General features: G+C 32.7%; 2 protein-coding genes across 8 annotated transcripts; one reads left to right on the top strand and one right to left on the bottom strand.

Annotated features, from left to right (window-relative positions):
• Nucleotides 1–1687: 1687 nt before the first annotated feature.
• LOC143918328 (uncharacterized protein KIAA0513) lies at nt 1688–14976 on the top strand. Of its 7 annotated transcripts, none has more exons than XM_077440161.1 (10): nt 10663–10829; nt 12015–12203; nt 12282–12502; nt 12587–12819; nt 12899–13000; nt 13075–13235; nt 13309–13498; nt 13911–14136; nt 14221–14315; nt 14605–14976. In XM_077440161.1, exons 2-10 carry the CDS (start codon nt 12057–12059, stop codon nt 14670–14672), a joined length of 1443 nt encoding a protein of 480 aa, XP_077296287.1. In that variant the 5' UTR covers nt 10663–10829; nt 12015–12056; the 3' UTR covers nt 14673–14976. The 7 variants fall into 7 exon arrangements, with proteins under 7 accessions (XP_077296290.1, XP_077296287.1, XP_077296284.1 ...); XM_077440158.1 differs by having other exon boundaries at nt 10663–10839; XM_077440162.1 differs by having other exon boundaries at nt 10663–10842.
• On the bottom strand, nt 5836–8307 carry LOC143918342 (pyroglutamyl-peptidase 1). Its single transcript, XM_077440191.1, has 3 exons — nt 6855–8307; nt 6336–6574; nt 5836–6257 (listed from the first exon to the last, which is right to left on the bottom strand). Exons 1-3 carry the CDS (start codon nt 7062–7064, stop codon nt 6080–6082), a joined length of 627 nt encoding a protein of 208 aa, XP_077296317.1. The 5' UTR covers nt 7065–8307; the 3' UTR covers nt 5836–6079.

Raw genomic sequence — 14976 nt, 5'->3', positions numbered from 1 at the left:
AGATACTTTGTAAGGTTTAATATAATTAACGTGTGGGTGGTAGAATCCATGATGTTATCGAAAAAAGCTAATTTTCTATGACATCGATTTCGATTCCCTTTTCTATGCAGTTTTTGATTCCGATTCATGTTTCAGTTTTGGATCACGATTCCTTTTTCAGCTCCAGTACGGATTTATTTTTCAGTTCTGCTTCCGGATTCCTTTTTCATTTCCAGTTCCGGATTCCTTTTTCATTTCCAGATCTGTATATGTTTTTCAGTTCTGGTTCCCGATTCCTGTTTCATTTCCGGTTCCAGACTCCTTTTCCAGTTCTGGTTCCGATTCTTTTTTCAGTTCCAGTTTTGGATACCTTTTTCAGTCCCGGTTCCCGGTTCTTTTATCAGATTCCTTTTTCATTTCCAGATCTGGATTCCTTTTTCAGTTCCGGATCTGGATACCTTTTAATTCCGCTTCCCGATAACTGTTTCATTTCCGGTTCCCGATTCCTGTTTCAGTTCCGGTTCCGGATTCAATTTCCATTTCCTGTTCCGGATCCGGATTCCTGTTTCAGTTCTTGATCCCAAATCCTTTTTCAGTTCTGGATCCGGAATCCTGTTTCAGTTCTGGTTCCGGATTCTTTTTTCGTTTCCTGTTCCGGATTCCGTTTTCAGTTCTAGATCAGGGCTATTTTTTCAGTTCCAGTTGTGTGTGTGTGTAATTCATTTCTGATTGGTTGTCTTTAAATGTATTTTTTTCGATTCAAATAAATTTAATAAAAAAACAAATTAATGTTTATTATTAGATTAGTCATGTTTAAGCGGTTTATTTTACAAATAACGTGCGAAGCTTAGTAAAACTTAAAAAAAATTGATTCTAGAGTGAAACCAAAAAAAAAGTCACTTTAGAAGGCAACAAAAAAACTACTACATACTATTACTACAATACGAATATCTGGCACTCGGGTTCCCGTAAGTATGATAGTTCGCGTGTATTACTCTCGGTGGATGAATTTTCGGGTGCCAGAGGTTTCGTGATCGAGATTTAAGTAGCGTGTGCGAGATCGCTTTATGCGGAATAATCAACGAACCGTACAAAAGTTGTGAAAAATTCACAAATTGATTTTTTAATTTAAGGGTTTACAATTTTTGAGACTATACACATATGTATTTGAAGACAACACAATAAAAAAATTGTATTCAATTATATGTTTGTCGGTGAAAAAAAACAAATGAATTTTATTCGATACTTCTCATTTTTTATACCCAATTCTATGATTTTTTAGTTTTTATTATAATTTAGTATAGTTTTCGATCACAGCAGCAACAAACAATATACATAAATCCATTACGATCAAAGAATAAAATAAATTATACAGTTTAAAAAATCTACATATATATCTCTAAGAAACACTAATTTAAAAACGGTGACGCACGTTAGGATATTCTGTCTAAATTTTTCAAAATAGCCTATCAATCTCTCAAAGATTACTCGTACTATTACGCTAGCCATAATTTGCGCCTACAATGCTTACTCAATTACAACTCCACCGATTTATTTATTTATTTGAAAAATGTATTCAGTGTGTTTTGACGATCCAGTTGGCGCGCGTACATCAATGATTCATTTTTTAGCGGAGAATATTCGCGTCCGTGTATTATTATTATTGGTATTGCGCGATGAAATGTTCACATTTTCAACGATTCGATTCAGTTTATCTGAAATCGTACGGAAGTGTAAATAAACGAGACAGTTCGCACTGAAAATACACAGTAGGTTGACCTATATCGAAACCGTATGTACATATGTATATACTTACATACGATCAATTCCTATCGAACTCCGATGATTACCTACGCAAGTAGATATGATGAATCTGTTATGCAGGAAGTATGAAATGCTACTGCACTTGTGTGCCCATTTCATTTACATTACGCAAACTCTATATCTATTGGTCAACGAGCTTTGTTATTTTATTTTTATTTATCTTTGATTTTATACCAGGAACGCCTAGCGGGAAGCCCCAATGCTCCTACCTGGCTTGAAACGTTGGACATTTAATACAAATATTATTAGTATTATACAAATTACATAAGCCAGCAGTTTGGTAGCGTATATAATTAGCACCACTGAGACCGAAGGTTCGAGTCATCGTCAAACTGCTGGTTAGGTTTGGGGGTTTTGTGACTCCAAACCGATCTTTTCTCTATCAGAGTTTGCCAATTTTATCTGATCATTGTTGAAACGGTTCCTGAAAAATTGGTATTAGATCATTTCCTGTTGTCACAAAAATCTGTCTGTGTATAATTTGTAAAAATTATGCACAGTAATCTGAAATCTATAGATATCTCTATAATTTCGTATTTATTATATGTATAAAATTGTACACAAAATCTAAAAATAATCCATAGATGTTTCTATGATTATTATTTCTGATTAATTGTTATATGCTTTGTATTCTGATTGTATATGTATATTGTATTTCTGACCGTTAAACGTACACTCGTCGCATTGTAGCAATCTGTGATGATGAGTGTATATTGATTGTAACAATAAAAATAAAAATAAAATAAATACATATCGATTAATATCCACAGAGACATATCTACATATGTATGGTCAAATTTGTAAATTTTATAGGTTGTGGCTATTTGCAGGTACTACACATATCTGCAAATTATTGGCTATTTGCAGGTACTATATCTGCGAATTATTGGCTATTTGCAGGTACTATATCTGCGACAGGCGCAAAGCCTTCTGCGCATGCGCGTGAACTGTCACTGTCAGCGTGTTTACTGATAAAATTTTGTTTTAGACCTATTAAAATTTAGTTCGAACTCGTTAAGTGACGTAGTATGAACGATTGATTAAACATATAATATTAAAATAATGAACGATTGATTAACCGCTTAGACGCCCAGCCGACGCGCTGAGCGTATAATAGATACGGCTGTTTGCGCCTTAAGGCGCTTTGGGCAGCTAAGCGGTTAAACAAGTCTAGCATACATTAAATGTAAGAAATTATAATCGGATTATGAGTTCACGCGCATGCGCAGAAGGCTTTGCGCCTGTTGCAGATATAGTACCTGCAAATAGCCACAACCAATTTTATATAATTTAGCGAAATTTGAGATTGCTGAAAACTCTAGATTTTGCAAGGTTGTCAATTTGTTGGAACCGTTTCAATGAAAATAAGATAAATTGGCAAACTCTGATAGGATAGTTACAAATCCAAGATCTCGCCAGTAGAAACTAGTGGGATTTGAACCCGTGACCACTCTGTTCAAAGCATTATATGCTAACCACTAGTCTATTCTGCTGGTTATGAACTTTTGGATGAGTGCGCGATGATCAAAAGATCTTCTTGAGGAATTGCGTATTTTTTACCTGCTGCCAAGTTAGCTGATTTAGTGCAGATAAGTTGTAGCACATCAAACAATCTTGCTAAGATTACTCATTGTTTGTTTGATTTGTCTGTCATGGAGGTCACTACTTACCATGTTTTTATCGTAGTATGCCAAATTGCTCAGTTTTGACTAGGTAATGGTTTGGCATTTTGTACATTTTTCATAATGTTATCTGATGATGCAGTCCGAAAACGAGGGTCGATGCTTGTTTGTGTTGTTTGGAGCTGGTCAACCGGCCGGTGCATCATTTCTGGTGCGGGAAGAGTCCCGCGGGAATATCTGTGCGGCCGCCTGACTCTATTTCTGGATGCGGATTTTGAATGTTTGCCAATAATCCATTTTTATTTTTATTTACGTAGTCAGGGGTGGGTGCGCGTCTTTGCTCGCTTATTTATTTCGTTTTTCAAAGCTCTCCATTCAACGGTGTTGATGTTTTCTTCGCGGTCCAAACTATTAAATAAATAATTGACGATAAACGACTTCTGGCAATGAAAGGACCCTTTTCAAAAACCACTCAGATGAAAGCGCGAAAAATTGATAATATACTTATTGATGTTCACGACATAGTGGAGACAAACTAATTGGATTGGTTTATAATATTTGGTATCATTGGTGTGCTCTAAATGGCGCTCTTGTTTATTACTAATCGACAGCAGTGTAAGATTTTGTGTTAGGTCATATTTATATATGACCTGACTTGCTTACAAGTGATCATCCACATCATAGGTTCTCAAAGTGGTCCATACAGACCCTCAGCGGTAGACTTGCAGGGGTCTATGAATTTTCCCAATTCCCCAATTTGTCATTGACAATCGTCCAGGATGATGAACTTTAGGTCTTTGTTCAACATTTAAATATCCTTCAAACAGTCTTTAAAACCACGTTTGAGGATGTTTTGATTAGTGAATAACTCAGTGGATTATCAGCCTCTCGAAATACATTGATTTATGTAATAAAAATGCTGCAATGTTTGTAATTAATTGTCTTGGAGGGGGTATTGGGGTCTACCTGTTAGGCCTTCCTGTGATACATATGTATATCTACAAATATTTTTTGATATATGTATACATATGAATGTATATTCCTATATCGTGTTCGTTAAAAGTTCGATTTTGCAATAAAATATAGTAATTCGAGATAGTCTTATGTTCTTCAGACACATACATATGTATACTTTATAGTTATAATTTGATGAGATGTTTTTAAAGCCAGAAGCATAGCTCGGTCGTTAAGCTTCTGCTTAGCGTCGAGAGGCGCCGGGTTCGATCCCATGAGCTGACCTCGATTGAAAATATTTTTCTGAGTATATCTGTAGTGCTGCTGGTCAGATCTGGATATTTGTGACTCCAGGTCGATCGTTTCCTATCAGAGTTTGCCAATTTTCTCTGATTTCATTGTTGAAACGGTTCCCGGTAAAATTGGATAAATATCCTCCCTACCTACTATGTCACCACTATTTAAGATTGATTAATGTACAATAAAATTTATGTAAAATTCATAGATGTCTCGTTAATTTGTGAGTTTTTCAGTGTCTCGTAATTCAGCGACTTGTATAATAAAAAAAATGCTGCAATGTTTGTAATTGGCCAGGAAGGCGCGTTGGGGTTACCTGTAAGGCCTTCCTGGTATATATGCATGTAAAAAAATAAATAATAAAAAAGAGCTTAATTTGAAAAATGTTATATGGTATATCGTTGTGTTAAATCATAAATTAATAATAACAATAAAAATTCATGTAAAATTTTTAACTTTTGATACATTTTACCGATTGATTTAAATTTAGGGATAGACATATGAATAAAAAGTGAAGTAAGAAGAGGCTAGTAAATGTATGTACTATGAAATAATAAAATAAAATTACAAGAACTGATTGGATTAAGCACAAACGAAAAACTTAAAGTGCAGTTTAGAAAGATATTCCTGTTGCTCATCCTGCACTATGCATTTTCCATCTGCATATCTCGTGCGTGGAGAGCTGTTTTAGTATGGTTACGAAGATTCTTTCGAAAAATATAAACCGGTTACAAATCAGTGAACATGGAGATTAACAACTATACTTCACTAATTTGAAGCCAAATATTGATCAATCAAGAGTTTCAGGTTCATCCCTCTCATTAGCAGTATTTATTTGTGCATTCATTTTATGTCAGAATTTTACTAGGCTATGATTTGTTTAGTTCCGAATCCAAATATTTACTTACATTTTGTTTGCAATAAACCGGGGGGGGGGGGAGGGGTCCACAGAAAATAAAAAGAATAGGAAGGGGTCCACAGGGATAAAAATTGGGAGCCTATGAAATAAACTTCCGCAGATCAACTTACCCGATTTATTACTTATGTTGTGTATACTTAGATATCTTCATGGATATACACAACGAAAATATTATATGTATATACTTACATGCATGTGTATTTTCGTACATTCGAATAAAAAAAATAATGAAAAAAACAATATGTTTCCAATAATAAATATAATATCACATGAGATTTTCATATATAAAAGGAGGTACGTAAAAGTTTTGTACTATTATATTGATTTGCATATCTAATTTAACAATAACGTTTAAAAAAGTAATAGTACAAAATTTGACTACAATACATACCCCATTAAAAATGTAATAATACAAAATTTGATTATAGTACATAGCCGTTAAGACATATGATAATTTGTGACTGTAAAAATATCAATCATATTATTAAGTAGCAATGCACTCGCAATGTTGGAGTTGTAAAAGGCACAATCTAATTATCTTATCTAATCCTTTGGCAGTCTCTTCGCGTGTATATACGCAGTTGAACTCAGGCACGTGAACAAACAATGTCCTCAATGGGTTGATGCTCAATGAGGTAAAATAAGTATACTCGCACAAAAATCTAAATTTTCAAGACAATTGTATGAAAACATCGTAACATATGTTTTGAGTTATATATTATGAAATGTATAAACATTACCGTCCAGCATTCTTGGAAGGATGAGCGCAAATACCCTTCGACGTCTTGTTGAAATCTTCGCATATTTTAAGTACATCCAATTTGCACGAAATTTCATTACATCCATCCGCGTTGGAAGCGTTCATACAGTCTTGCGGCAGTTTCCCGTCTTGATCCAACTTACGGTAGTCTTGACCATTGGCTATAGTCTCTAAAGTCAGTTCCTTCGCAAGACCTGATACGCCAACATGCACAAATAACTAAAAGTATATGATACGATACTTTGATTCTGCTTTGGAATAAAAATAAATCTTATCAGAAATCATCTTTTCACATTGACTGGCTCTAAATGTGTAGAGCTCGACCAAAAATGAATAGATGATTGCAATTATTAAGAGTAGATTTTACGAAAATTTTAAGTGAAAGATGGACAGGAGGTAAATTTTGATAACAATACTGACCCATAAGGATCACTGGCATGATATATGTTAAACATATTATATAATGATTAAAATAAATAAGTTACTGTTGTTAATTTACCAGTGGATGGTACTGTTTCCAAAGGGTCGGGACTAATGCGTCTACTGTATCATACACGACTGGAATTTCTACGGTTATGAACTGAATGTCAAAATCCTTTTCCAAATCCAATTTAGACATTTTCTTGACACTTTCCCAACTGGGGTTTACGGTATAGACTCCGAAGGGTCCAAATCCACTGACTATAACCGTAGGTTTCACTGATTCCATATTTGTGAATGCTAAATTGAACTGCTGCTGCTAAGCCTATTGTAAACAAAAAGTGACAGATGTCAGATGACTCTTTATCAGCAGCAAATAAGGAAAAAAATCTCGGCCATGTATTTATATTTTTATTAATGTAAAAAATTATGGTTCGGTGATTATTGGTCACAAAGCGCTCGCTCAAAAGTCACTAAAACCTCTATAATGGAACATCCGGCAGCCGATGTTCCATTACAGAGGATCATACTAACGAGAACTCGAGTGCCAAATATTCCGTATTCGCGATTTTCATGGCAAAAAATGTCTTTTGGGCGATCGCAATGTGACTAATAATCCAATTACCAAAATTTATATATTTTGCACATTTTTAATTTAATCAAAAACGATATCTTAAACTTTAAAATATATCAGCTAATGTGATTTGATCGAAGCCATTGTGATAAATTGATTGATATTTATGGCAAGCCTCTTCACACATACACATTATATTCACAAATAGGTCTTTATGTTTGAAAAAAATGAACAAAAAACTTGAACATTGATTTAGGCTTGAAAGGACTGCAATTGTACCGCAATAGCCTCGATTTAATTTTATATTTTCTCTTGATACGAATACTTTATTGAATAGGTCTATAAGAATAGGTCCACAAATAAAGAAGTAGATATAGCTGATGTATTAGATGTACATATATAGCTGATATATATGACACAAAATCTAAACGAAACAATGGAAGATGGACGAGGGAAGCACAGAAAGAAGTATGTATAAGTGAAAGAATGCAGAAGAGTTGAAAGTATGTTCATAATTATGTAAGGGCATGATGCAGGGATAAATAACACCGGTGCGCTCCGTTATACCAACTAGCAATATCTCGAGACTCGTTTTCTCAACTTTTTGTCTGCTTAAACAGGAGTTTGTATATTGTATACAAAAATATTTTTTGTACACATATATGTAATATCTTTAATATACGAGACATATTGTGAGAATTTATAGATTTTTAAGCTATTAATGTAGAGGGATAAATATATGTAAATATGTACTTTTCTGACACGTGGCCGGCAATCTGGTTCTGAAAAATACTATACATTGCATGTTCTATGAAATGAGTATTATTTTAAAATACATACAAATATTTTTTTCTTTAATTTATTTAAATTACTCTATGAGAAGTATACATATTACTGTGGAATTTATGTACATATTTTGTAATAAATTATGTGTGAATGTTTTTGTCGTGTTTTTGTGCGAGCATCCACTTTTCAGATGAGTATGAAAAATGCCTTAATTATACAAACATATGTACATACTATATGGTGTTAACATTGACTAAAGTCAGCCTGGGTTAATAATGAAAACTTTAATTTCCACTGAAATGAAAAAGTGTTTCGCATGTCATGAATTGTCATTATTGTGTGTGTATTCAAAAGGTGATATTTATTTACATGAACCCTGGGCAGTTTCACTCCCACCCTTTGAATGCGGGACAAGTGGGGTTGTGGGGGGTGAGTAGCGCTAGATGCGGAACTCACTCTCATCCCCCATGTCGCAGAGGAACCTTACAATCACAGTGTTCTAAATTTGAATGGTTTTAAATACATTTTTTATATTTAAAAAAAAAGTATATGATTTAAAAATTAGTTATATGTATATACATATGTATATATTATATTAAACAGTAGAAGGCTATTATTATCAAATTAAACGGAAGTTGATAATGAATGCGGTTTTGTAACAATTAGTTGAATATTCTGATGGTAAGTTCGTAAAAGTACGCGGTATGAACAAAGCGATATTTTAAATTGTCGTTTTCCTTATATTATTTTAAGGTAATCACTTTTCTTGAGAATAAAAAAAATGTAGATTTGTAAATATACATATCTTTACATATGTTTGTACATACATACATATGTAGATAAAGTTAAAAAAAAAAGTTGTAATATATTACGAATGTTATTGTGTGGTTTTAATAGTCAAAATTATTTTGAAGAATAGACGACCAATTCCCATCGTTTTAAATTGAAACTGTTATGCAGAGGAAAGGTATAATATTGTTGAGGTTTCAAATTTTGAAATTATACGAATGGTAGCTCTACCTTGTATGAATTGTTTAAATACCTTGAATATAAAACAAAATAATCCTGATAACATTTTTGTTGTAAATAACACAATGGTTTTCAACTTTTAATGCTTTACTATTATAAATGTTGAAACTTATGTATCATATACAGATATATGTATCAGCTGCTGAGAAGGGGGGGGGGGGAAGCTAGGGTTAAAGTTCCCGTGCCCGGACTACTTGAGAGGCTTCGTGTTAGGATGTTCGACTGATCCATATTGATATTTTATATTATTCTACTTAAAAATACATATATTTCTTTAATGCTAAATGTTTATTATTTTTCGATATAAAATCATACTTTCTTATTCGATTAATTAAAAAAATAGCATTTAACATATATGTAAAACGGCGTTGGAGGGAAGATAAAAAAAATCAAGGTCTACTTTAATTAAGTTAAATTTTAATTTTAGCCCGTTCAACCGGGCGTGTACCACCGGTGGCCACGCGGATAGTACTATAGCAGACTATAATTTTACGGTTCCACTTCATTGAGCACCCCAACACTAAAATTCCTATAAAATTCTAAAGATTTAGGGACAACTCATTATATAAAGTGATTTAATGCCGTCACGCGTAAAGGTCATACCTATTCAGCACGACCTGTATCCTGCAGGTGTCCTGCAAGTGCGGATAGTATTCTTTGGTACATTATATGGACGTATTCATACTCCATTCGCGCATGCGCATTTACGCATGCATGCGCGTCCATATCATATAGAATGTACTAAATAATACTCTCCGTACTTGCAGGATTCGGGTCGTGCTGGATAGGTATGAACAGACCTTAATTGGGTGCGGATACGCGTGACAGTGCCGCCACATGGGCAAATGTATGAAATCATGCACCGGGCTGAATGTGTTAAGCCAAAATTAAATTAATATAATATCCTATCGATTGGTAGTAAACAAGACAATTACTCTGCACAGACAATATTGTCATCATTAGTATTTTTAAATGCACAATATTTAACACCAAAACTGTTATATATCCAGTGCTGGTTTTAGGGGGGGGGGGGCCGGGCGGCGCTCGAGGGCGCCAAATAAATTAGGGCGCCGCTCGATGCACCAAATGCGCTTTAAAATTTAAGCCAAACAAAATTTTTGATTAGAGCATCAAAGGCAAAATTTTTTTCTAAGGGTGTTTAGAAAAAATTGCCCGAGGGCGCTATTGAGTGTAAGGCCGGCACTGTATATATCGGCTAATTACTATGTATATACACCTACATAGATCTTTATCGCATAAAATATTGCAATACATGTTTTAATTATGCCAAATAAATCAATATTTTATCTAAATGCTTAATTGTTCTAGAGAGATTGTAGCCGTAGGCGATTAAGTGCTTAATGTCTAGGGACCATAATCCATTCCGCAATAATCCTTACATTATGATAAAGCCCATTATCGTTTGTGCATTCGCAAACAATATAAAATCGACCACATCATGCATGTATATGTATTAATTATTGACATGCATGCAAATATGAACAATATTTATGGAATGAAACCATCAAATACTTAAATATAATAAAATATTTATGAACACGTTTGAGAATCTCACTTGCGTCCTTATCGATACAAGTCCTGTTAGCTCGTTCTACTTTCAGTGCGCGAGCAATGCAGTCTTTATCAAATGTTCCGGTAGTTCAGGTCTCAGAAGGTTGTCGGTATAAATAAACCCAATACTTCGATATGTACTTTATTTATAAAATGAATTTGTATTCATTGTGAAATATTTCGCGTAGAAATTTCTCGAAAGTGAAGGAAAATCGGTCCGCTTTTCCGCATTTTCCGCAATCAGCTGATTGTGACAAGTGCGTACGTTTTCAGTATGCTCATTAAATTATAGTTATAAATAAGATTATGAGTTTCTTGAACCGGTAAAATGATGAAATTGGAAGCAGATCGTTGATTGCATTCGACAATATTAGAAATTTGTCGAAGGCGATATTTGCATTCAACACGTAGAAATCGTTAAATTCTCGGCATACGTAGGTTATCTGGATTTTGGAGTGTTTTTGTTAATTTGTTTACCGGTAAATGGTATGAAGTTATAATATCCGTTATAAATATTACTCATAGTGCTTTTGGCGACGAAATTGAAATTTGAATAAAAAAAACCGGTCGTTTGTCGAAAATCCCGGTAAATTTGTATTTTGTAAGTAATCCGGTGATTTTCAAGATTAAAATGGTACTTTTGATGAAGGAAAATATGTGTTATATTGTTGTGTAATTTAAAATTGAGATATGAATATCTCAAATTTCAATTAATTTTGCACGAAAATAATTATTTCAATAATTTCGATTAATATTGTATATAAAAAAATGTTTGAAATATACATAAATGTAAATGCTAAATTCTTTACACATGTTTTTGCTTTCAATTTGAACCGAATGCTTATTTGAAAAAAATCTATGACAGAATCACTAATAACCATACTAACACACTTGTGTAGAGTCTCGGTGATTACAACAAAATGTCTATACCCTTCAGGTATAAACACAGATTACCTAAACACAATCTGCTTTTGGTCATCGACTTTAGAGACTCTTTAATTAATATTATGTATTAGATGTATTATGAGCATTTATAAGAATTGTAAATAGGTTTTTGAGCTCTTTTTCCTATTACGCTGTACATATTAACATTAGAATAATATAATACTATAATTACTAACCAAATAAAATAAAATTGTAAAATAGAAAATGATCAGTAGATCAGTAGCTATTAAAATAGATATGAGATGTATTGTGAACATAATTTCGTAATAATAAAAAGTTAAAATATTGTAAAAATTTCAATGACATTTGATGAATTTAATATTATTATTGCAGGAATTAAGCTGATTTAGAAGATAATACTTGCACAGATGAAATATGGTGGACTTAATAAACAGCAGCAAAGAGGAAACCAATGGAGAGCACATAAAAAGGATTATGGACCGTACCCAAGGCATACTCAAGTCGAGAATGTTGACATTCCTGGGCAACAGCTCGGACATTATTACTGATCTATCAAATAGAGTAAGTAGTTCATTGAACGTATGTTAGTAAAATCAGTCAATTAGAAGATTTCAATGAACATTATTTTTTGGATTGCAGTTAGAGTCTGCTCTCAGCATGAGTGAATCATCATCATATTCTACCGAGGAGGCTATCAGCGAACACGAGAGTAAATGTTCTTCTAAAACTGGGTGTAACGATGCTACTCCTTGTCACATGAGAAAATTACACGCATTACCCAGTCTGGGACTTACGTTTGAAGATAGGGAAGCCTTAGCAAAACATAAGCTCAAACATCAATCCACTTTAGAAGATTCAACGTGGGTTTCATATAGCTTACACATTATTTCAGATTTGTATTTTAGATTGTAATATATAATGCATAAATGTTTAAATAATTTTAGAGATATAAAAGATTGTATGATAACTGAAAAGAGCGATGACTCGATATCTACTTCTGTTGCTGTTATAATTCAAGAAGACGATACGGACAGGAGTAGTTTAAAGTTCGGTGATTTGACTGATTTAGATAGGGACTTATCTTCAGTACACCTGTCTCAATCAATTGATAGCAACATGGATGTAGGCTTAGTAGCAACTGGTCCAGATCCATATGATAAGTTAAAAGTGAAACAAGGTATTTATATAGATATTTTTTTTTCATATTAATTATTTAAAGTTTAGATTTAAACTTATGTTTCATACATTAATTGCAGAAGTGCCAAGTAGTGGTTCAGCAAGTGATTTAGATGGTTATGGACCTAGTACAAGTATTGAGTCATCTGACAAAGATGGAAAAAAATACTGGGTGAGATCAGGTAAAACCTTTATTTATTATGTGTTATTTATTATAATATAATTGAATATTAATTTAAAATGCCATTTTTTTTAGGATCTGAGGGATCTGTTCAATCTTGGGCTTCTAGTCTAAGTTTGGATAGCCAGTCAGATGAAATAAGTGTCGAATTTATGAGGAACTTTGTTGTTCATCTATTTAAAGATAGTGCCGGCATACAGTTAGATCAAAAAGCTAAATTCGGTCAACTTTGTCAAGTATATAATAGTGTTTTTATTTTTTTCTTGGAATAATTTATTGATTTCTAATTAAATTGTATTGCTGTTTTAGAATGAGACTGGCCGTTTGTGGTTTTCGAGGTTTGTAAATGCACAGAGGGGTAGATCAAAGAGAGTGAATGAAACAACTTTTTTTTCTCTTATACAATATTTTGCGATTGTACTTTTTGAATGTGCTGAAGCTGATGATTTTTCTCCTGCTAAATCTCTCATGAATATGTGCTTTACATTTTATTTAGAAGGTATAGTTTTCCACAATGGAAACGGCTTCACTAACCATTATTCATACTATTAAATTAAATTTATAGGTTATACCTTCTATTTTCCTTATAATACACACATATATTTACTATAAACGGTTTTAATTTTAAAAAATAGAAAAACTTTGAAGCTTGCATATAAAAAAATCTTATCAACCGTAGTGCTATGTGATTAGTAAAATATGTACATTTGTAGGTGTTTAATAACTTCTAATAGTTTTCCATAGATTAGAATATCTTGCTTACCATGAATTTCATTATTTTTATTCAGCTTTCTTTCTATTTTGATATTTTATAAAATGATCATTTATTCATATATTCTAGCACATTGCTTATTTTTATTCAATTATTTATTCGGTTCGTTTATGTACATACATATATATATGAATTATAGTTGATGTTCCCGGTTGTGAGCCATACAAGGAATATTTGTATACATATTTACGAGATCAACCCATTTGGCATTCTATAAGGTTTTGGAATGCCGCATTTTTTGATGCTTTGCAATGTGAGAGAATTCACAAACCAATTGCGACGAAAGATGATGTGGAATCAAATAACATGCAAGCATTTTACGATGATAAGCAATACCAAGAAAATATTACATTCGGGCAGTTGGGGTAAAAGTGGTCCCATTAACATATTTAAATAAAGTTGCATGAGAGAAAAATATTAATAATAAAGCAATTAACAATTATTTATAGGACATTTACATACAACATGCATGCATTTGGATTAAGTAGAGATTTGTGTTCTGAGTTTCTTAGGAAACAATGTGTTATTGCAAATTTAAGCAAAGGTAAGCACAAATTTAGTACTTTAATATATTATTTTATCTGATGATATTATGTGAGCACTGGTGGATTTCAATATTCAATATTCAGCAAAACATATATGCATTGCAAGCTTGCATGCTTAATTTAAAATGATATTTGCATCAGGAAAAGGAGGTCAATGTTAATATCCGAAATGAACAATATATTACTCACCACAAGGTCTTTTAAAGTGCATTGCACACATAAATGACAAACGATAGTACACATTTAATTAATGGTTTAATTATAAATATTTTTGAATTTATTTTGCAGAGCAAGAAAAAATGTTGAAAGACAACGTTGACCGAATGTACAAAGAAACCGACCCGTGGAGAGCATGAGAGTATATAAATATTGAAATTCGATTGTGATAATATGAAGTGATTATCTTATATGTGATAAAATAATCTCTGTAAATAAAATTGAAAATTAATGTATTTTATTCTTAGATAAAATACTTGTTAAAAGAAATTTAATAGTCAAATTGGGTAATAGGTATTAATGATATATTGAATTACGTTTCATATGTTATGTATCTATTTGATTTACGTATCAAAGTTTCCTTTAAAAGATTAAAAAAAAATGAAAATTGTGATATGAAATAATGTGATTTTATTATCGCTTGGTTAGAGATGAGCAATATAT

This window comes from Arctopsyche grandis, chromosome 10, assembly GCF_051622035.1.
Source record: "Arctopsyche grandis isolate Sample6627 chromosome 10, ASM5162203v2, whole genome shotgun sequence".
Classification (NCBI taxonomy): domain Eukaryota; kingdom Metazoa; phylum Arthropoda; class Insecta; order Trichoptera; family Hydropsychidae; genus Arctopsyche; species Arctopsyche grandis.
The sequence above is the reverse complement of the archived record's forward strand: the minus strand, read 5'-3'. Positions and strand labels throughout refer to the sequence as shown.

Coding starts and splice junctions, on each gene's coding strand:
- LOC143918342 (XM_077440191.1), bottom strand. CDS start 7,064: ATGGAATCAGTGAAACCTACGGTTATAGTCAGTGGATTTGGACCCTTC. Junction 6,575..6,854: donor GGAAACAGTACCATCCACTG/GTAAATTAACAA, acceptor ATATACTTTTAG/TTATTTGTGCATGTTGGCGT. Junction 6,258..6,335: donor CCTTCCAAGAATGCTGGACG/GTAATGTTTATA, acceptor TTGAAAATTTAG/ATTTTTGTGCGAGTATACTT.
- LOC143918328 (XM_077440161.1), top strand. CDS start 12,057: ATGGTGGACTTAATAAACAGCAGCAAAGAGGAAACCAATGGAGAGCAC. Junction 13,236..13,308: donor AATTCGGTCAACTTTGTCAA/GTATATAATAGT, acceptor TTGCTGTTTTAG/AATGAGACTGGCCGTTTGTG. Junction 13,499..13,910: donor CTTTACATTTTATTTAGAAG/GTATAGTTTTCC, acceptor TATGAATTATAG/TTGATGTTCCCGGTTGTGAG.